This window comes from Pelobates fuscus, chromosome 1, assembly GCF_036172605.1.
Source record: "Pelobates fuscus isolate aPelFus1 chromosome 1, aPelFus1.pri, whole genome shotgun sequence".
NCBI classification, from domain to species: domain Eukaryota; kingdom Metazoa; phylum Chordata; class Amphibia; order Anura; family Pelobatidae; genus Pelobates; species Pelobates fuscus.
The window spans coordinates 36,142,983-36,164,663 of record NC_086317.1 but is presented as its reverse complement, the minus strand read 5'-3'; the positions used below and the strand labels follow the sequence as shown (position 1 = coordinate 36,164,663).

Sequence of the window (21,681 nt, the reverse complement as noted above, 5' to 3'; positions counted from 1 at the left end):
AGTGCCAGCCCTGCAATGTGCCTGCGGACCGGAGGGGAGATCAGAGATCTCCCTCCCCGGTCTGCAGGCACTGTGCTGACAGCCGGCAGGGGAGGGAGTGAGAGAGGACCCGGGAGCTCTTACCTGCAGCTCCTCCGGGTCCTGCTCTCGCGAGATTTAGAGCGTTGCCGCGGTAACCACGGCAACGCTCCAAATCTCGCGAGAGTGAACTCTAGCCCTGTAACTGGGCTAGAGTTCATCTCACCACCACTGGGACCACCAGGGAATCCCCACCGGACCACCAGGGACTCCCCACCGGACCACCAGGGACTAAGAAATGTCCCCCCTCCTCCCAGTAAAGGTAAGAAGGGAGGGGGGACATTAATATATTAATTTTAATTAAATAAAAAAAATATATAAAAGCCTCCCTACCCCCCATACACACACTGCCCCCATGCACACACTACACACATTGCCCCACAATCACTGCCCCCATGCACACACTACACACATTGCCCCACAATCACTGCCCCCATGCACACACTACACACACTGCCCCATACACACACTACACACACTGCCCCACAAACACTGCCCCCATGCACACACTACACACACTGCCCCATACACACACTACACACATTGCCCCACAAACACTGCCCCCATACACACACTGCCCCATACACACACTACACACACTGCCCCACAAACACTGCCCCACAAACACTGCCCCACAAACACTGCCCCCATGCACACACTACACACACTGCCCCACAATCACTGCCCCCATACACACACTACACACACTGCCCCACAAACACTGCCCCTATACACACACTACACACACTGCCCCACAAACACTGCCCCCATACACACACTGCCCCATACACACACTACACACACTGCCCCACAAACACTGCCCCCATGCACACACTACACACACTGCCCCACAATCACTGCCCCTATACACACACTACACACACTGCCCCACAAACACTGCCCACATGCACACACTACACACACTGCCCCACAATCACTGCCCCCATGCACACACTACACACATTGCCCCACAATCACTGCCCCCATGCACACACTACACACATTGCCCCACAATCACTGCCCCCATACACACACTACACACACTGCCCCACAAACACTGCCCCTATACACACACTACACACACTGCCCCACAAACACTGCCCCCATGCACACACTACTGGCGCCATAACAGAGGGCAGAGGAGACTTGTGATCGGGCACCAGAGAGAAGGGGCACTGCATGGAAGCAGAGGCAGCTTGGGACAAGGTAGGTAGGAGACTGAAATACAGCCTTGAGTTCCCAGCCACAGAAACTCCCCCAGTCTGTGACTGGGAAAGAAGCTGCTGAGTATAGGTGGTGTTACATCAGCATTAGTCTGTCACATACCCTCATATGTACCCCATTTTTATTAACTCTCACATGAACATGCTATATACATTCAGTCTGAGTATGTGTGGGACCCTGAACCAACAATTTTGAGTCTATGTCTTTATGTGACTGTGTTTGTGATTTTCTCACTATGTATGTGTCTGTGTGTTTTTTTAATATATGTGACTTTTTTTTTTTTGTCTTATTAAATCAAAACAAGCGGGCCACGGAAAAATTATCAAACGTTTACCGGTCCGCGGCGATAAAAAGGTTGGGGAGCACTGCCATAGAGGACTGAAACGTTGACACAAATGAGGTGTATTTATATTGCACAATAAAAGAATTGGGAAATCATCTACAGAGTCCTGCAAGTGCTCTTTTCTTGGGTACATTTTGGCTGAAGTAAGCACCCAGGCAAGTACAAGACCGTGAGAGAGAGTGTTGGGCCTACGTGGATATATATATTATATAAAATCACACAATTATCCTGTTATACTTCACAGAATGGCACAGGAAAGCCCAGATCGATCATATAAAATTACCCAGAATTGTCATTTTTCTAAAGTACAAACCTATGCCAGTAAGTAACTGTGCCATCAATGTGACAAAATAAGCACCAGATCAGAGTCTAACCTTCACTTCTTTGGAATTCATTTTCCAGATGCTCAGGTTAAAAATGATGTCCTCATTGTCAGCCAGTGATTTGTAGACACTTGATGGATCGGACACGGTGACCATTACCCTTCCATGAATTAATGTCACAGATACAGCAAATGGAGAATCTAAAATAATATTTGAAACAGAAGAAAATAAAATGAATCTGCCTCCTTTCTGGATAAATGAAAAAAACATTATGGTGTTGATATTGGAACACAATATGGTAAGTAATCGCTTACTATTATATTATATATATTTCACAGAGGCTGCTGGGGTATTATTAGGCTTGTTGTAGAGGTCATTAATCACCATTATAACTGCACTGTATATAGGCCATAGTCAGATAAGAAGATATCTTAATGCTATAACAAGTTTAAAACATTATCACCAAATCATCATTACTCCTTGAAAATAGACAGCCCCCACATTAGAACACAGTACCCACCTGACACCAATAAAAAAATTCTATGGTTTATGGGATATCCACAACACATGCTACACCATACAGCATCCATAACACTCATAAGGTATCTACAACACGTCAGGAGACACAACCAATGTACAATATTTAGATATAGTCATAGTCCTGCAATGCTTCTCACCTTAGCCGACTGGTATTAGAGGGAAGACATGGAGATAAAGAGGTATCGAAGTACTTGTCAGTGTTTGGCTTACCCAGCCACAAATAGCTCTCTCATGCACCGTTAGTACAATACCACTTTAATAGTTTTCTGCCAGTAAATCAGGGGTAACCGTTACCAATTTCTTATGGCTTTGTTGACATAGGAACTGGGGTTTGTCGATTCTTGAATGTCTGCTGCTGCTGCCGCCATCATACAAAAGTCTATTTCTCAATTAAACTCCTTATTTACAGAGTACCATATGACACAGAAAGAATATCCCCGGCATCACCCAGGTTTGATCATCCCAGCCTGCCTGAAGGTTTGCATACAAAATGTAGCAAAGAACAAAAAAAAAAAATGAAGACAACAGTTTATACTAAGCCCAGAGCACTATTTTCAGCAATACGGCTTGGATCGGTCTCTGTGTAGGAGAGCTTGGCCAGTCCAAGATGTGCATTCGGTGTGCACATTCAAATCTACACACAGAAAATATATAGGCAGGTGGGAGCCTGACCGCATGGCTGACTAGACGTGGGGGACGTGAGCTCCTGCTAAGCGAGCAGAATAACGGGCATAATCGACGGCTATTTTGCCCCAAGATTCACCGGAGTGCACTACCCACGTCGGGGGTGCGCTCCTGAACAGAAGGGTACTTTTCTGGTACCCGTCGGAGCAGGGGGAGTGAGACGCCAGGTGCGGCCTACTGGAGTTGGAGCTGGGGAGAGGCGGCCGTTCTCTCCGGCACCAGATTCCCCCCCACCGAACTCGCTGATTTATCATTCCTCCCCCCCCCCCCCCGGACCGATGGGGGTTATCTCGGTCCCCCATTAATCAGGCGGAACGAGCTGGCACACGAGCTGCGGAGACTGCAAGGGTACTGAGCGGCTAAGGCACATTCAAGATGGCCACTCCACAGAGACCAAAGGGACAGAGCAAAGGCACCCAAGCAACTACTCATCCCCTGGAAGCCCTCGACAGACTCTGTCTGGGCCTCTGCTCGGCGCTGTGTGAGCGAGGATTTCCCTACAGTTGAGCAGCGCGAGTGGTGGCCTCGTGGGTCCGCCCTGCAACACGCCGACGCCATTATGGGCTTTCGCTTCAGGCCTTTAAAGCGACCATCTGACCACGCAGACACCAAAACCCGCGGTGGCGGGAAACCAAACCAGGCTACCTGGGCGCACGCATCCGCTCCCACCTACATAGGAGCCGGGTCACCAAGCGACCCCTAAACTACAGTGACTCACCTCAGCAAAGATCCTTGGATCAGCGCACAGCTCTTCTCTCCAAGGGGGTGGCTGAGCACCGTGCCGTTGCTCTGAGGCATGCCCAGGGGGACACCAGACAAGCAAAGTGGCACCTGCTCGGAGCAAGCAAGCCGTGGGGTGACAATGGAGAGGGACTGAAGCATCCACCCGCAAGCAACCCCCCTTCCCAGGGCATTGGCTGAACTTTCTAACTTTTGGACTGCATCAGAGCTGCAGGTTTATTAGACCCAACAGCTTCTATATGCTCCCTAATGCCACTTTACTTACCTATAATCTGCAGCCATTATGCCTTTAGCATCTCCCCTCTGTTGTTGCAGACACTGCACACCATCCTTCTTATTTTGTTTAGTTATTCTGCTCATTATTTAATCTATTATTTAGGCCTATGCCTTGCTCAATCAGCTCCTATTATTGTGAATGCCCTCTGCAAGCATGGTCTACCTACCCTTGATGCGGTTGGGGGGTCAATACAATCTACGCTGTTGTGGGGTGTGTTAAAACATTGCGGTTTTATTTTATTTTACTTCATTAGAGATAAACATATTTTGACGACATAACCAATTAGTCATGCATGATATACAACGTAAAATGTGCGAATTTCTATGCCGCTACGTAACTACTGTTAATCTTGAAATACGCTGTTGTGGCGTCTATTAATAACCTGTAACCATATGCACAACCAAAATAAAGAATTTAAAAAAAAAAAAAAAAAAAAGAAAATATATAGGCAGCTTGGAATTGTTCTGAACAAACCCAACGCTTAAGGAAAAAAGTATGAGAGAATGTGTCAGGCTGCTCCGAAATGCTGGGGGTTAACCACTGTAAATTAAAAAAAAAAATAAAAAAAATAACCCTTAGTAAAAAAAAAGCAGTCCAATAAATAAAACAACTTTATTATGAAATCTTTATTAAAACCCATCTTGAAATAAGTGTGCAAACATAATTTATTCATTAAAGGGACACTATAGTCACAAAAACAACTTTAGCTTAATGAAGCAGTTTTGGTGTATAGATCATGTTCATGAAGTCTCACTGCTCAATTATCTGCCATTTAGGAGTTAAATCCCTTTGTTTATGAACCCTAGTCACACCTCCCTGCATGTGACTTGCACAGCCTTCCTAAACTCTTCCTGTAAAGAGTCATCTAAAGTTTAGCCTTCCTTTATTGCAAGTTCTGTTTAATTTAGATTTTCTTATTCCCTGCTATGTTAATAGCTTGCTAGACTTTGCAAGAGCCTCCTGTATGTGACTAAAGTTAAATTTACAGAGAAAGATACAATTGTTTAAGGTAAATTACATCTGATTGAAAGTGAAACCATTTTTTTTCATGCAGGCTCTGTCAGAGTCAGAGGAGGTGTGACAAGGGCTGCATAAACAGAAACAAAGTGATTTAACTCCCAAATTGCAGTAAAATTGAGCAGTGAAACCTGAGAAGCATGATCTATACACTAAATCTGCGTCATTAAGCTAAATTTGTTTAGGTGACTATAGTGTTCCTTTAATTCCTATCCCTACACGTGTAGAACAAATCCTTAGAATCAGTAATCACCAGACCGTATAGCTTGGTCTATTTATCAACTAACCAATTACAGAAATTAACAACTCTCAACAGAGAGATAATGGCTGAATGTAAGAGTTAAATTGTCTAAAAAAAAAAAAATGGATACTATATAGCCAAACTAGAAGAACTTAACCCCATAGACGTACACTTGACAGCTTATACATTTGCAATTTACCCCTGTGTGTCTCGCTAGTTCTTGTATTGTGTTTTACCAATACGGATACCTAGACTCTACCCCATACAACATAGATTATTGATTATTATTTATTTTTAAGCAATTTCTAAATGTTGGCGGTTTTTGAAAATTGCAACATTTAGTCAATATAACCCTTGTCATTTCCTTGCAGCTGCTATTACCAAGTCTTTAAGTTTGTCTATTTAGCATCCATTTTTTTCAGACAGGTTTAACTCTTACATTCAAACATTACCTCTCTATTGAGACAGTTATTTTAGTTTCTATAATTGTATACTTGCCAAAAAGGACCAAGCTATGATGATTACTGATTCTAAGGATTTGTTTTACATGTGTAGGCATAGGAATTAATGAATAAATTATGTTTACACAGTTATTTCAAGATAGGTTTTAATAAAGAATTCTTAATAAAAGTTATGTTTTATTTATCATGCTGCTTTTTTACAAAGGATTTTCTCATTTCATTTCCCCTTATTTTCTTCTTTTTTCCTTGTTCTGAACAAAAAACAAAAAAACAGCACAAACATTAACAGCACGAGAATCGCATTATGAACATGGGTTTAAAAACAAATACAGCTTGCTTACCAATTGAGCTTGGTGAAAGCGGCACTATGCTCGACCATGCAGAATGTTTTCCAGCAATTTCAGATCGGACACGCACGCTATAATTCAAGAGTGGATTCAAATTGATGTCGCAACGTTGCACCTTAATGTGAAGGCATCCAGGAACATTTCTCCACTGTATGCCTGGGAGTCTACCAAACCTTAAATGCGACAAATTCAAGGATGCATCTACAATTCTTTTGTAATGTAATACAAACTCTTCAGCTGCCTTAGGAGACAAATTAATCATTGGTCCTCCAAGGAAGTTATATTTATGACAAAACACATTGGGAAGAGAAAGGTTGGCACCCAAAGGGTCATCAAGCATAAGGATCAGAACTTGCAGAGCAAGCCCCTTGTGTTGTACTTGTGCGATAAACCACAGGTAATACTATGAGTCTTAAAGGAGCACTATAGGGTCAGGAACACAAACATGTATTCCTGACCCTATAGGGTTAAAACCACCATCAAGCCACCGTGAGCTCCTCTTGCCTCCCTAAATATAGTAAATCTTACTTTGTATTCAAGCCTGAAGCTGCTAGCTCTGGCTCTGTTTCCTTTAGACCTGCCCACTCCCTGCTGACATCATCAGAAGTGATAGCCTGATCCAATCACAGTTTTTCCCCATAGGATTGGCTGAGACTGACAAGGAGGCAGATCAGGGGAAGAGCCAGCCCAATTCAAACACAGCCCTGGCCAATCAGCATCTCCTCACATAGATACATAGAATCAATGACTCTCTATGAGGAAAGTTCAGTGTCTGCATGCAGAGGGTGGAGACACTGAATGTTTGGATGCATTTTAGGCAGCCATGACCCAGGAAGAATCTCTAACAGCCATCCGAGGAGTGTCCAATGAAGTTATCACTAGGCTGTAATGTAAACACTGCATTTTCTCTGAAAAGACAGTGTTTACAGCAAAAAGCCTAAAGGTAATGATTCTATTCACCAGAACAAATTCAATAAGCTGTAGTTGTTCTGGTGACTATAGTGTCCCTTTAAGCTTAAAAGCGGAGATTGAACATGTTTGTACGGGTGCTTTAAGATGCGAGTGCACATTGATGTTTTGTAAAAAAAGTCTACATTTTTTGCAAAATTAAACTGTGCATTTTTTCCTTCACTGGAGCATTTCAGCACCTAATAGCAATATCAAAAATCCTGTGTGAGTTACCGTATTTTTCGCTCCATAAGACGCACTTTTTTTCCCCTCAAAAGTGAGGGGAAATGTCTGTGCGTCTTATGGAGCGAATATGAAGCTTTACTTACCTGTCTTGCAGCGTTGGCCGGCAGCACAGGGCGCACCGCGGTAGTGGAACTTGAATTTCATGTTCCGGTTTCCGGCGGGACTGAAAGGAAGTGCGCACAAGCTGAGTGCGCACTTCCTTTCAGTCCCGCCGGAAACCGGAACATGAAATTCAAGTTCCACTACCGCGGTGCGCCCTGTGCTGCCGGCCAACGCTGCAAGACAGGTAAGTAATTATGGGACAAGGGGAGGGGGACAGTATGGGAGATAAGGCTATGGGGAGGGGGGGAGGAGATGAAGTCTATGGGGAGGGGGGGAGGAGATGAAGTCTATGGGGAGGGGGGGGAGGAGATGAAGTCTATGGGGAGGGGGGGGAGGAGATGAAGTCTATGGGGAGGGGGGGAGGGAGATGAAGTCTATGGGGAGGGGGGGAGGGAGATGAAGTCTATGGGGAGGGGGGGAGGGAGATGAAGTCTATGGGGAGGGGGGGAGGGAGATGAAGTCTATGGGGAGGGGGGGAGGGAGATGAAGTCTATGGGGAGGGGGGGAGGGAGATGAAGTCTATGGGGAGGGGGGGAGGGAGATGAAGTCTATGGGGAGGGGGGGAGGGAGATGAAGTCTATGGGGAGGGGGGGAGGGAGATGAAGTCTATTGGGAGGGGGGGAGGGAGATGAAGTCTATTGGGAGGGGGGGAGGGAGATGAAGTCTATTGGGAGGGGGGGAGGGAGATGAAGTCTATGGGGGGGGGAGATGAAGTCTATGGGGGGGAGATGAAGTCTATGGGGAGGGGGGGGAGATGAAGTCTATGGGGAGGGGGTGAGTGAAGACTATGGGGAGGGGGTGAGTGAAGACTATGGGGAGGGGGTGAGTGAAGACTATGGGGAGGGGGTGAGTGAAGACTATGGGGAGGGGGTGAGTGAAGACTATGGGGAGGGGGTGAGTGAAGACTATGGGGAGGGGGTGAGTGAAGACTATGGGAGGGGGGGACACTATGGGACAGGGGAGAAAAAAAATATTCTGTACAAACTGTCCCATAGTAAGAAACACTATGGGACAGTTTGTTCAGAATATTTTTTTTCTGGGTTTCTTCCTCTAAAAACTAGGTGCGTCTTATGGTGAGGTGCGTCTTATGGAGCGAAAAATACGGTAGATAAGAATCCTGCACTAGCCCATGTTTACTCCCCTAACTTGTGCCTCCTAGATTGGCTTGCCCAAGTTTTAAAAGCATACATCTTTTTAAGAAAGTGTGCAAAGGGACTGACTGTGAGAGTCATAGGCAGTGGAGGTGTCACTTGAGCTGCATAAACAAAGTGATTTAACTCCTTAATGGCAGAGAATTGAGCAGTTAGACTGGCAGGGACATGATCTATACACCAAAACGGCTTCATTAAGCTAAAGTTGCTTTGGTGCTTAGAGTGTCCCTTTAGGAATTAGCCATAAACTCAAAGCTGAGCAAATCACAATTTAAAAATGAATACATTTTTTTTTATTTTATTTTTTAAACGGGATTAGCACTACATAACATTTAATTCATACCTCACCTCTCATATTCGCTTCCCTGTTCCGGTATCCCGGATAATAACTGCAGGTATTTGTAAGTCTTGGCAGGTACAAACCGACCGCTGGTTTTCTTTATAGAAGCTGATGCATCATGTGAAGCTAAAAAAGTAAGCTATCAGCCATGTAGTTTGGGCAGCATTTAAATTCATGCTTCCTTCTGAATGGAATTGCTTCTGAACTACATATTCCATAAACCCACACTGAACCATAATTAATGAAATATGGTCAGCACTCAAATAAAAATGGAGTGACTAGGATTACAACAATTCTCTAACAAAGCTCACAACAGTAAACTGTGTATACTAAGAGATGTATTTAATTGATAAACCCTAAATTGTCATTTTAAAGAGCTTGCATATGTGGATGACTGGACACCCCAAAACACATCAAAAGGCATCAGATTGTTTTGGTTAAAGGACCACTCTAGTGCCAGGAAAGCATACTCGTTTTCCCGGCACTAGAGTGCCCTGAGGGTGCCCCCACCCTCAGGGACCCACTCCCGCCCGGCTCTGGAAAGGGGAAAGGGGTAAAAACTTACCTTTTTCCAGCGCTGGGCGGGGAGCTCTCCGCCTCCGTTCCTCCCCGTCGGCTGAATGCGCACGCGCGGCAAGAGCTGCGCGCGCATTCAGCCGGTCACATAGGAAAGCATTCATAATGCTTTCCTATGGACGCTTGCGTGCTCTCACTGTGATTTTCACAGTGAGAATCACGCAAGCGCCTCTAGCGGCTGTCAGTGAGACAGCCACTAGAGAATTAGGGGGAAGGCTTAACTAATTGATAAACATAGCAGTTTCTCTGAAACTGCTATGTTTATAAAAAAAATGGGTTAACCCTAGCTGGACCTGGCACCCAGACCACTTCATTAAGCTGAAGTGGTCTGGGTGCCTAGAGTGGTCCTTTAAGCATTTAAAAATCCTGACAAATAGCTGTAAAAACATACTTTAGGGAAAAGACAGAGAAGGTCACATCAGATCCATCCTCATTTCTGAAACTGCTCCAGTCCCAAGCCATATTAAAGTTGTTGCCAGTTTTAGTGATCCAAATATTTGAAGGGGGTTCCAGACTTTCCTGACCTACGGATAAGGAAAAATCAACTATATTAATCAGATAAATCAGAGAAGGATACCTTTAGAATGTACATAATTTGTGAATAGTCCATAGAAAAGATTAATCGGGCGAGGGGGGCTTCAAGACCCGGGATTGAAAACGCTCCCCCAAGTATCACTGGTCAAAAGAAATGCCCTCCCTGTCCCATATAACAGAACGTATAATATTTCAGAGAAGATGCAGCTTAATAAATGTATTCACAGGAACCAAAGCTCAGTCAGGCTGATACAAGACATGACAGCTTTTAGGTCTTCAACGTCAAAAGTAACCTTGAGCTTAAATATGCAGCTCAGATTGGAGAATCTGCCACAACCATTTTGGCCACAGGTGGAGCAATATGTACTAAAAGCAGTGTTTCTCAAAGAAGTCAGAGCCATTATAGGAAAACTAATCTTATCATAATCTCTAAACATATACATTCTAATTTATTTTTTAATTCGTGTTTTTTTAACATTTTTGAAGAAATCACTTGCCTGCCTTCCACATCCCACCTTGTTCAGATTGTCAGTTACCTGACCCAATGTTCACTGTTGCTTTTCAAAACGGAGCACTTTTTCTGCCTGTAACATATTCACTAAGGCTGTATGTCAGAGAAGGATTCGGAAAAATGGTTGCAAAACAGCAAGTATAGGGTCAGATAACATCCGACTGAGGGAGCAAGAAGATGGCCATTCATTAAGAACTAGAAAGGTTGGCAAGTGATTTCTTCAAGATTTTAAATAGAAAAAGAAATTAAAAAGATCCTATAGTGCCAGGAAAACATTTAGTGCCCCGCCCCCCCCACCCCCTTCAGCCACTTACCTGAATCCAGCACAGATGTCCCTCAGCTCTGGGTCAGGCTCCTCCCCCCGCCATCAATCGGCGGGGGAGACCTATGGGGAAAACAGATAACGGACTAAAAGTCCGTTTGGACTCCTCCGGAAGTGCCCTCAGTTCTCTGGAACTGCAATGTTTAACATTGCAGCACTAAGCGCAAAAGGGTCACAGCACCCAGACCACTTCAATGAGCTGAAGTGGTCTGGGTGCCTACAGTGTCCCTTTAAAATAAAAGATTATAGATATAGCAAAGATTATATTAAGATATTAAAATATGTTAAAATCAGTATCAGTATCAATAAACGTATTTCTTTTAAAAACTTGATGAAAGGATAATAATGGTAAAAAAAATAGTGTTGAGGTGACAGTTGTCCTTTAAGGAACAATTGTCCTACGAATGAGTAATTTCCGACAACACCTCTAAACTTTCCATGTTCCACAGCCACATTTTTTTCAGTGTTCAATATATTGCTTTTTCTTCTGTAGCTTTGCAGTACTATGTTACTGTGATTCTAAGATGTTAGTTTCATTGTATTTTACAGGGTTATTCAGTAAAGTGAGAATGCAGGGTGAATTTCAAATTTAAGGTGAAAATAGCCAAACTGGAAAATTTCTCCAACTCAGCTATGGTTTCCGTTCAGCTACTCTGGCCTTAAACTTGAAATTCACTTTGAAAGCTTGCTTTAGTAAATAACTCTGTTAAGGTCAAAATAGGCAAAAAAAAGTCGGCCAGGCTTTCAGTTCGGTAACCTAGAATTCGAAATTTACTTTGAATTCTCTTTTTAGTGAAATACCCTGTAGGTTGCGCGTATGATCACAAACTGCATTCACAGTTTATCTAATTGTATTTTTAACTACCATTTAACTGGAAATATATATATAAACCACAACGCTGCTGGGCGTGAATCTCTACCTATAGGACTCAGCCATGAAGTGCAAGTGACAGTTAATGTTTATATATCTAGCTTGTTACACTGTGAGAATGAAGGATGAAATCCGAAACCAAAACCAGGAACTGGGGATTTCCAGATACAAACTATCCATATATTACAAAAGGTACGCAGATGGAATTTGGCGTCTTCTTCTGTTTTGCTTTTTTGTGGTTTTCATTATTTTTTGGCTTCATCAGCGATGCTGGGAAACCATCTCTGTGTATTGCATAACTACAAATGAACCATCAGCACATTTAAAAAGACATACTGACAATACATCAGTGAATTAACAAATCTTGTTTGGGAAAACACATCCATGAAAGACATTCATTTTCCCGGTTGTTTTTTTTTTTTTTGTTTAGTTTTTAACACACAAAATTACTACTACTCTTGGACAGCAGCTACGACAATATTATTCATCAATGGAGTTTGAGCGCATGGCTTAAAGGTACACTGTACTCATAACAACTTCATCTATATTAAGTTTTTATAGTGCCTACGGTACATTTGTTCCTCACTTCTTAGTGGCCCCAAATGATATCATGTATCTAAAGTGTGGTTTCAAGCCATGCCTCCGAGCCCTCTAGGTATGAGAGACGGGACTGTTACTTCCTGACTCTCATAATCTGGCATACAGTGACGTCATGTGCAGTGTTGTTACGGTCTGCCATAGAGAATCATTGCATGCAAGCAAATGAACATCCCAATGAGTGCCTGTAGTCCCTAACACTGCTCTATCAGGAGCACTAGATTGGTCCAACATCAGGTGTGGAGGAGACTTAGCTCTGGAGAAAAATTAAGTAAATTATTTATTTTTATCTTGAAGGCCGGGGGGGGGGGGATCTAAAACTAACTAGAGTCATTTAGACTGTACCGTGTCCTTGTAACACTATGTGTTTTAATTTGCTTCTGTATTACGCAATCATGTTTTAGTGCTGCCACCCACACATGTATTTTATTAAGGGATAATACATGTATGGAGAGAGAACATGAGAATTCTCCTGTTACCATAGAGATGTTGGTGACTTGTTAATGTAGGACTCACCTACTACTACTTAGGACAGAAGCCACCCCTCACTGACTTTTATACACACAGGGCTAAAGCCCCATGCCACTAGCTAGGCCTCAAAAGTTACTCGATCCTGCAAGCTATAGCATACACACCAGGGCTAGAATTTATTTAAAATATTATATATGTGGAGGAATGTAGAGGAGACTGAACACTTTCTGTCTCGTTACTGCGCAGCTACGCTACAGTATGTGGTAATGCAATGCTAGAAGAAGGGCATGCATGCCCCTCCAGGCTGTCACCAGGGGTGAAACAACCCCCATTAGTATTCTACTTCTCAGATGTCGGGGCCTAATGTGAGCTGCCAGTCAAGACTCAGCGAGCAGCATGTGGCATTGCGAGCTATGCAGTGAGGAAGTAGGTAAAAATTACCTTTAAAGTTAATAAGTTAACCTGGTTGTTCACGTATTTGTGAAGGGAATGGGAAAACAATACACTAGGTATTTGAAAGTATTTTAAGCAAAACATTTTTGAAAAAAAAAGCAAGTACGATGAAGTAATGGAAAATAGGGGGTGAAAAGGCCAGGGGAGAAACCACAACCAGGCCTGATTTTCCAATAATGGGTTATGATGAAGTCAATACTGCATGTATAATTACACAAACACCACATACTTCATACATAATAGAACCAACCCACAGATAACTGAATGAAAAAGGGGGGGGGGGAAAAAGAGATTTACATAAAACATATGATCCACAACTTGAAACTAGTTGATGGTTTCTCACAATCATGTAGAAAATATGCTTTAGTGGTCTTGATGAGCGTGGGCACTTTCAAATTGAGTAATCTCTAACAATTTTAGATGTTATAAACATTAGTGGAAAAGGTCAGTAATGTACCAGTGAAAAAAGAGACAATATTACATATAACAAGTTATACGCTACAGATTACATCAACCTGTATCATAAAGCCATGACTATACAAGAACAAATAAGTACACAATCAGTACACAAGTATACCATATGTGAGAAACCAACCACTAATGAATAGTTATTAAGCAACAAACTGTAGAGAATAGAAAGATGAATTGCAACATTTAGGCTGGAATAGCCAAGCTATGGGCTAAAGCTATGTAGTTTCTGTTCACCTCCATTTGTCTGCCATAACCCCTTTAATTTAATTTTGAATACTTCTTGTACAGGCATATAACATGGCATATGGGTCATGGCTGTGGCTAGATTTCTATTTTTAAAGCCCATATTGGGCTAATGAAACTGGTTTACAATAATATAATGTTGTAGTAGCCAGGTACAATATGTTAGCAGGTACAGCATACACTGAGAGGCACAGCTAAGGTGCTCGGATTATATACTAAAACATTGGCACAAAAACATGTTCTGGATCTGCCTAAATCCAGGAAGAAGGTGCCACACCAGGGTAGTAAAGAATGACAGGGCTTAGATCCTGTTGGATGCCCATGTCCACACAGACAAGCAACTACTGACTGCCCAACCCGGTACTGTGGTGATAAGACACAGAACGGAAGCGGTGGTGGTGGTGGATGTAGCAATCAGATTCTATCTAGAAAACTGCAGTTCTAGGAACAGCTAATATACTATGGAGAACACACAGACACATAAGCCCCTGGTAAAGGACCTTAAAATGAGGAACAGTCATAGAAACATAGAATGTGACGGCAGATAAGAACCATTCGGCCCATCTAGTCTGCCCAATTTTCTAAATACCGTATTTATTCGAGTATAACGCGCACCCCTAATTTTCGATTAAAAATCGGTATAAAATTTTGTACCGATTTTTAATCGAAAATTAGGGGTGCTCGTTATACTCGAATAAATATTAGCCCAGCAGAAGAGGGAGGGAGTGGGTGCTCCGATAATACCTCCCAGGACCGCCGGGCAGCAAGCGTTTACTCACCTCCCTGCAGCTCCTCCAGCTCCCCAGTGTAAATCTTGCGAGACCCGCGGCCGTCAGAGCTGGCCGCGGGTCTCGCAAGATTTACACTGGGGAGCTGGAGGAGCTGCAGGGAGGTGAGTAAACGCTTGCTGCCCGCCCCCCCAGGACCACCGGGCTTGTAATGAGCCCGGCGGTCCTGGGAGGTATTATCGGAGCACCCACTCCCTCCCTCTTCTGCTGGGCTAATATTTATTCGGGTATAATGCGCACCCCTAATTTTAGATTAAAAATCGGTACAAAATTTTGCACGTTATACTCGAATAAATACGGTACTTTCATTAGTCCCTGGCCTTATCTTATAGTTAGGATAGCCTTATGCCTATCCCACGCATGCTTAAACTCCCTCACTGTGTTAACCTCTACCACTTCAGCTGGAAGGCTATTCCATGCATCCACTACCCTCTCAGTAAAGTAATACTTTCTGATATTTTTAAACCTTTGTCCCTCTAATTTAAGACTATGTCCTCTTGCTGTGGTAGTTCTTCTTTTAAATATAGTCTCTGCTTTTACTGTGTTGATTCCCTTTACGTATTTAAATGTTTCTATCATATCCCCCTGTCTCATCTTTCCTCCAAGTGATATATTATAACATACATTGTGTTTATATATATATATATATATATATATATATATATCATTGAAAATGTTATTTTTTTTATTCTTCAATAAAACATATTTGGAGGAAAAAACAAACAAACACAATACCCAGAGTAGTGACTGAGAAATAAATCTCTATCTACGTGCATACATGCTTCAGACTAAAAAGAATATGCACTCAAAAATAAAACAAACTGTGGAGAATTTAAAAGGGAATCGCAACTTGCAAAGGTGTAAAGGAGAAATCTATTTTGATTAGGATTCTGAAGCCACTCAAGTGTTCTGTAAATAATGAAGAATGACAACAGTAGGTTCATATGCACCAGTTTCAAATTTCCGTAGCTGCTGGATAGTGTATTGCCCTGTTCTAGACACTTGTCAAAACTTGTTTAAAATAAGACATTAGCCTTCAGGGTATGATACCGCGTGAATATTACAAAACCACCAGGTGGATGTGACTGTTTGAACCCATACCCAGATAGAATGTTGAGTAGGCTGTTCCTTGTAATACTGTTAATACTTACTTATTGGAAATCCATTATAAAAAGTCTATGAGAATCCCTTATGAACCGACCGTATGTGATATTTGCACGTATGCAACACACCTCTATTATAAAGTTTGCCTCATGGATTTTCTGGGCAGAGATTTGAGGCTAAATCTATCGCCTGGGGCCCCATGAAGTATATTACAGTACTTGAACATGCCACTATTATATCGCTGTTATCTTTCCATCTTTTCGTGCTATCAGCCCTTGTTTATGGTTATTGAAAAACAATGCTGATCTACCACTTGTATAAGGGCTATGACTGTATATAAGAGTTTTTTTTTTTTTTTTTTTTAAAGGACCACTATAGTGCCAGGAAAAAACATACTCGTTTTCCTGGCACTATAGTGCCCTGAGGGTGCCCCCACCCTCAGGGTCCCCCTCCCGCCCGGGGGGAAAAGGGGTAAAACTTACCTTTTTCCAGCGCTGGGCGGGGAGCTCTCTGCCTCCGATCCTCCTCCGTTCCGCCCCGTCGGCTGAATGCGCACGCGCGGCAAGAGTTGCGCGCGCATTCAGCCGGTCGCATAGGAAAGCATTTACAATGCTTTCCTATGGACGCTTGCGTGCTCTCACTGTGATTTTCACAGTGAGAATCACGCAAGCGCCTCTAGCGGCTGTCAGTGAGACAGCCACTAGAGGATTTGGGGGAAGGCTTAACCCATTAATAAACATAGCAGTTTCTCTGAAACTGCCATGTTTATAAAAAAATGGGTTAACCCTAGCTGGACCTGGCACCCAGACCACTTCATTAAGCTGAAGTGGTCTGGGGGCCTAGAGTGGTCCTTTAAATAAGACATCAGCGTGTTTTTCCCTTAACGCTCACCATCAAGATATTAAAAAATCTTCATTGATTCATGTTTATGTAAATGTACATGTTTTGCTAGGCAGTAGAGAAAAGCATGCAAACTAGTTACACCTGAAGAAATGAACCTCCATAGGCATGCACAGTACACTAAGGTACATTTGCACCCAGAGAAAATTACCATGAAATCTTTAAGTTAAAAAAATTCTAAGTTACAAATACACAATTTTGCTCTAGGATTTGTTTATATTAAACACAAACTCTAGCGAACCTGCTCACATAGAACTATGCAGGGGTCAGGGAATACAAGATGACCACAATTTAGGGGGTCTCTGTGTACATCCCCTGTTCATTTCAATGTTCACCTCATACATCAGTTAACAGTGTAAAATGAACGACCTTGGCAAAACTTTGTCAATGCAGCTAATAATATTACTGTCCTCTAGAACAGGGCCGTCTTTAACACAGGGCAAAAGAGGCAGCTGCCCCGGGCCCAGTTACTCCTGGGGGGCCCAAAGCAGCTGCCCTGTGGGCCCACACTGCCCACAACAATTTGGAGGGGCCTATCAAGTGGCTCATGCATTTAGGGCCACCCGATGGGTATCTCTGAACAGGGACCCGGTGGGGTGCCATGGCCCTTTAAGAGCCGACCGGGCCCCTGTAGTATTAGCTGGCTGGGTGGAAGTGACAGCCGATCACTTCCTCCCAGCTTCAGAAGAGAGCACCGCGGGAGGAAGGAGGCAGCAGCAGGTAGCAGCATGGGGAGGAGAGGCAGGAATGAGCTGCTGCTCATCCCCACTCCCATCAGCCTCAGCCAGCACTAAGCTGAGTTGAAGGTAAGTGTATCCAGTCCCTGATCCTCTCCTTCTGGGTGAATGGCTGCAGCTAGGATAGTTTTTAGAAAAACCACCCCACTCAATGCCCCTGCTTTCCCCACTCAATTTTCTCTTCTCTGTGCCCCCACTCTCTGCACCTGCCCTGCCTTCCCCACTCACTTTTTCTCTCCTCTCTGCCCCTGCCCTGCCTTCCCCACTCACTTCTCTTCTCTGTGCCCCCACTCGCTGCCCCTGCCCTGCCTTCCCCCACTCACTTCTTCTCTTCTCTGTGCCCCCACTCTCTGCCCCTGCCCTGCCTTCCCCCACTCACTTCTTCTCTTCTCTGTGCCCCCGCTCTCTGGCCCTGCCCTGCCTTCCCCACTCACTTTTTCTCTTCTCTCTGCCCCTGCCCTGCCTTCCCCCACTCACTTCTTCTCTTCTCTATGCCCCCACTCTCTGCCCCTGCCCTGCCTTCCCCACTCACTTCTTCTCTTCTCTGTGCCCCCACTCTCTGCCCCTGCCCTGCCTTCCCCCACTCACTTCTTCTCTTCTCTATGCCCCCACTCTCTGCCCCTGCCCTGCTTTCCCCCACTTACTGCTTCTCGGTGCCCCCACTCACTGCTCCTGCCTTCCCCCCTCACTGCTTTTTTTTACCCTGTGCCCCCACTCACTGCCTTTCTACTATGTGCCCCCACTCACTGCTTTTTTTTTGTTTAGATGAGTTTAATTATTGCTGCAGTTGCATTTAAGCACAGTGTTTATTTTATGTTTTAATTATTTTTTTTGTTGTGCATTACATATAACAGTACCAGCTTGCCTTGCCACAGCAGCATCAGCATTTACCAGCTTTGTGCCTCCTCCAACTCTTTGCTTCTGCCCTGCTGCAAACATAAAAATGATCACATGTATGTCAGAGTGTGTATCTGTGTGTATGTGTGTGCCAGTGTGTAACTGTGTCGGTGTGTATCTGAGTGTTTATGTGCCAGTGTGCATATCAGTGTGCATTTGTGTGCACACTGTGCATTTGTGTGCATGTGCCAGTGTGTGTATCTGTATGTCAAGGTATGTGCATGTGTCAGTATGTTTATATGTGTGTTGATGTGTATGTAACTGTGTATGTGTATACATCCCAGCAATCAAAAACAACATGCAAACACATCCCTGATAACACAAATATTACAGACAAACACACCCCTGATTTCAAACTCCAAAATTATATATAAAACACACCCTTTACTCAAACACCAATACTATACACAAATGTTTAGAAGACAACACTACATCCTATAACAACCCTGAAGGCAAATATTACATACTAACAAAACCCAGTATTAAAATGCCAAAATGATATGCATACACCAATTCACAGTTGCACACCTGCATTTAAAAGTCAACCATACATTCAAAAACACACCACTGCATTCAAACGCAAACACTACACACAAGTACACCTCTGCATTCCAATTGTAATAGTACATACAAATACACCTCTACATGCACACATATACTCTATACAAAAACAGGCTTACATTCAAATGCACAAACACTGCACACAAATACAACCCTACAAGAATGGGCAAAGTATAGATCCCCAGCTAGCATAGCATTGTGGGAGTTGTATGACAGATGGGGATGTATCTTCTCGCCACTCTTGTGCTAGAGGGGGAGGCCCAAACAACTTTCTTGTACCAGGGCTTCTCTGCATTAGTTCCGCCACTGGGTTGGAGTGTAAGGCATGATTGCATGCCAGGGAGTGGGAGGGCAGCAGGGTCCAGGGGGCCCAAGCAAATGCTTGCCCAGGGTCCAATCACTATTAAAGACGGCCCTGCTCTAGAAGTCTAGATATTGTCAGAGCTTTTGGCTAAACACTAATTCATAGCAAAATGAACTCCAGGTAGGTTTTAGGGAAACATGGTTAAAGGGACACTAGTCACCTGAACAACTTTAGCTTAATGAAGCAGTTTTGGTGTATAGGACATGCCCCTGCAGCCTCACTGCTCAATCCTCTGCCATTTAGGAGTTAAATCCCTTTGTTTATGAACCCTAGTCACACCTCCCTGCATGTGACTTGCACAGCCTTCCATAAACACTTCCTGTAAAGAGAGCCCTATTTAGGCTTTCGTTATTGCAAGTTCTGTTTAATTAAGATTTTCTTATCCCCTGCTATGTTAATAGCTTGCTAGACCCTGCAAGAGCCTCCTGTATGTGATTAAAGTTCAATTTAGAGATTGAGATACAATTATTTAAGGTAAATTACATCTGTTTGAAAGTGAAACCAGTTTTTTTTCATGCAGGCTCTGTCAATCATAGCCAGGGGAGGTGTGGCTAGGGCTGCATAAACAGAAACAAAGTGATTTAACTCCTAAATGACAGTGAATTGAGCAGTGAAATTGCAGGGGAATGATCTATACACTAAAACTGCTTTATTTAGCTGAAGTAATTTAGGTGACTATAATTTTGGAGAAATTCTTCAACTTGGCTGCAATCACAACGTGGCTATTTTAGCTTTAATTTTTCTATTCACAAATCAACCTCATATTTCAAGTTTTACAAATGTCAATCCATCCAACATAACTTTCATGCGATGCAAGTGTTCTAAAAAGTCAGTTTTCGATAAAATGTATTAGCAGAGTGCTTTTGTTGATTTAATTCACAATACACACAACAAAACATACAACACAGCACATTGACAGAGTGTGGGGGAGAGAGACACACGTACAGCACAGAGACAGCACAGTGACAAACAAACCACAGGGACAGTCAGAGAGAGCACACCGACAGACACAGAAAACCGTGACAGTCAGAGAGAGCACACCGACAGACACAGAAAACAGTGACAGTCAGAGAGAGCACACCGACAGACACAGAAAACAGTGACAGTCAGAGAGAGCACACCGACAGACACAGAAAACAGTGACAGTCAGAGAGAGCACACCGACAGACACAGAAAACAGTGACAGTCAGAGAGAGCACACCGACAGACACAGAAAACCGTGACAGTCAGAGAAATCACACCGACAGACACAGATCAAATGGACAGTCCGGGAGAGCACAGTGACAGTCCGGGAGAGCGCACAGTGACAGTCAGGGAGAGCGCACAGTGACAGTCAGGGAGAGCGCACAGTGACAGTCAGGGAGAGCGCACAGTGACAGTCAGGGAGAGCGCACAGTGACAGTCAGGGAGAGCGCACAGTGACAGTCAGGGAGAGCGCACAGTGACAGTCACGGAGCACAGTGACAGTCAGGGAGAGCGCACAGTGACAGTCAGGGAGCACAGCCTGTCCTGCTGATGGTAAAGTTGTGATAGTTGGTCGCCCTGCCTCCAGCACACTGACCTGTTACCCCCACAGCGAGCACGGCCAGCAGCAGCCCGAGCAGTAATAATCGGGAGAGCCCGACCCCCGGTCCGTCCTGCTCCCCCATGCCCGGTGCCGGTCCGGCCTGCTCCCCCATGCCCGGTGCCGGTCCGGCCTGTTTGGAACTGTCCAGCACCCGCCGTATCCTCAGCGCACACACTCGGACACTGGACTGCGTGCTTACGTCATCGCGCTGCAAGCCCCTCCTACTGGTTCCTAGAAACCACAGCCTGCCTGCGATGGACTACGTTTCCCTTCATACTCACTGAACGACATAAGCCTGATGGGAAATGTAGTCCTCCAGAGCTACAACTGCTCTCAGTCAAAGTGCTATAAAGGCAGAGTGTGAGTCACTAAACAAACTGTGCTGTACAATGTGGATAAAACACAGCCAAGTCTGAGAATAGTCCCCAATCCACACATATTACTTCAACTCCCTGCCATTCAGTTAATTTGTAATTCAATTACAATTTGTTTTAATTGGACAGAATAAAGGATTATTCAGTTATTACCAGATACATTCTAAATGCCAATATTTATGCTGCCACGGCTGATCTGGAGATATTCACATAACAAGAGAAGTGAAGTGGAGCACTATTTATTATTATTATTTTATTATTTATATAGCGCCATCAC

General features: G+C 43.9%; 1 protein-coding gene across 1 annotated transcript in view; it reads right to left on the bottom strand.

Annotated features, from left to right (window-relative positions):
• Positions 1-21,181, bottom strand: part of LOC134612021 (interferon alpha/beta receptor 1-like) — a 41,824-nt gene extending 20,643 nt beyond the window's left edge. Inside the window, exons 1-5 of the mRNA XM_063456579.1 lie at positions 21,172-21,181; positions 21,025-21,130; positions 10,031-10,163; positions 6,217-6,449; positions 2,020-2,168 (exon numbers count right to left, since the gene is read on the bottom strand). Coding sequence (XP_063312649.1) covers positions 2,020-2,168; positions 6,217-6,449; positions 10,031-10,163; positions 21,025-21,112 — 603 coding nt within the window. The 5' untranslated portion in view covers positions 21,113-21,130; positions 21,172-21,181. The remainder of the gene's footprint in view (positions 1-2,019; positions 2,169-6,216; positions 6,450-10,030; positions 10,164-21,024; positions 21,131-21,171) is intronic.
• Between the last annotated feature and the right edge of the window lie 500 nt (positions 21,182-21,681).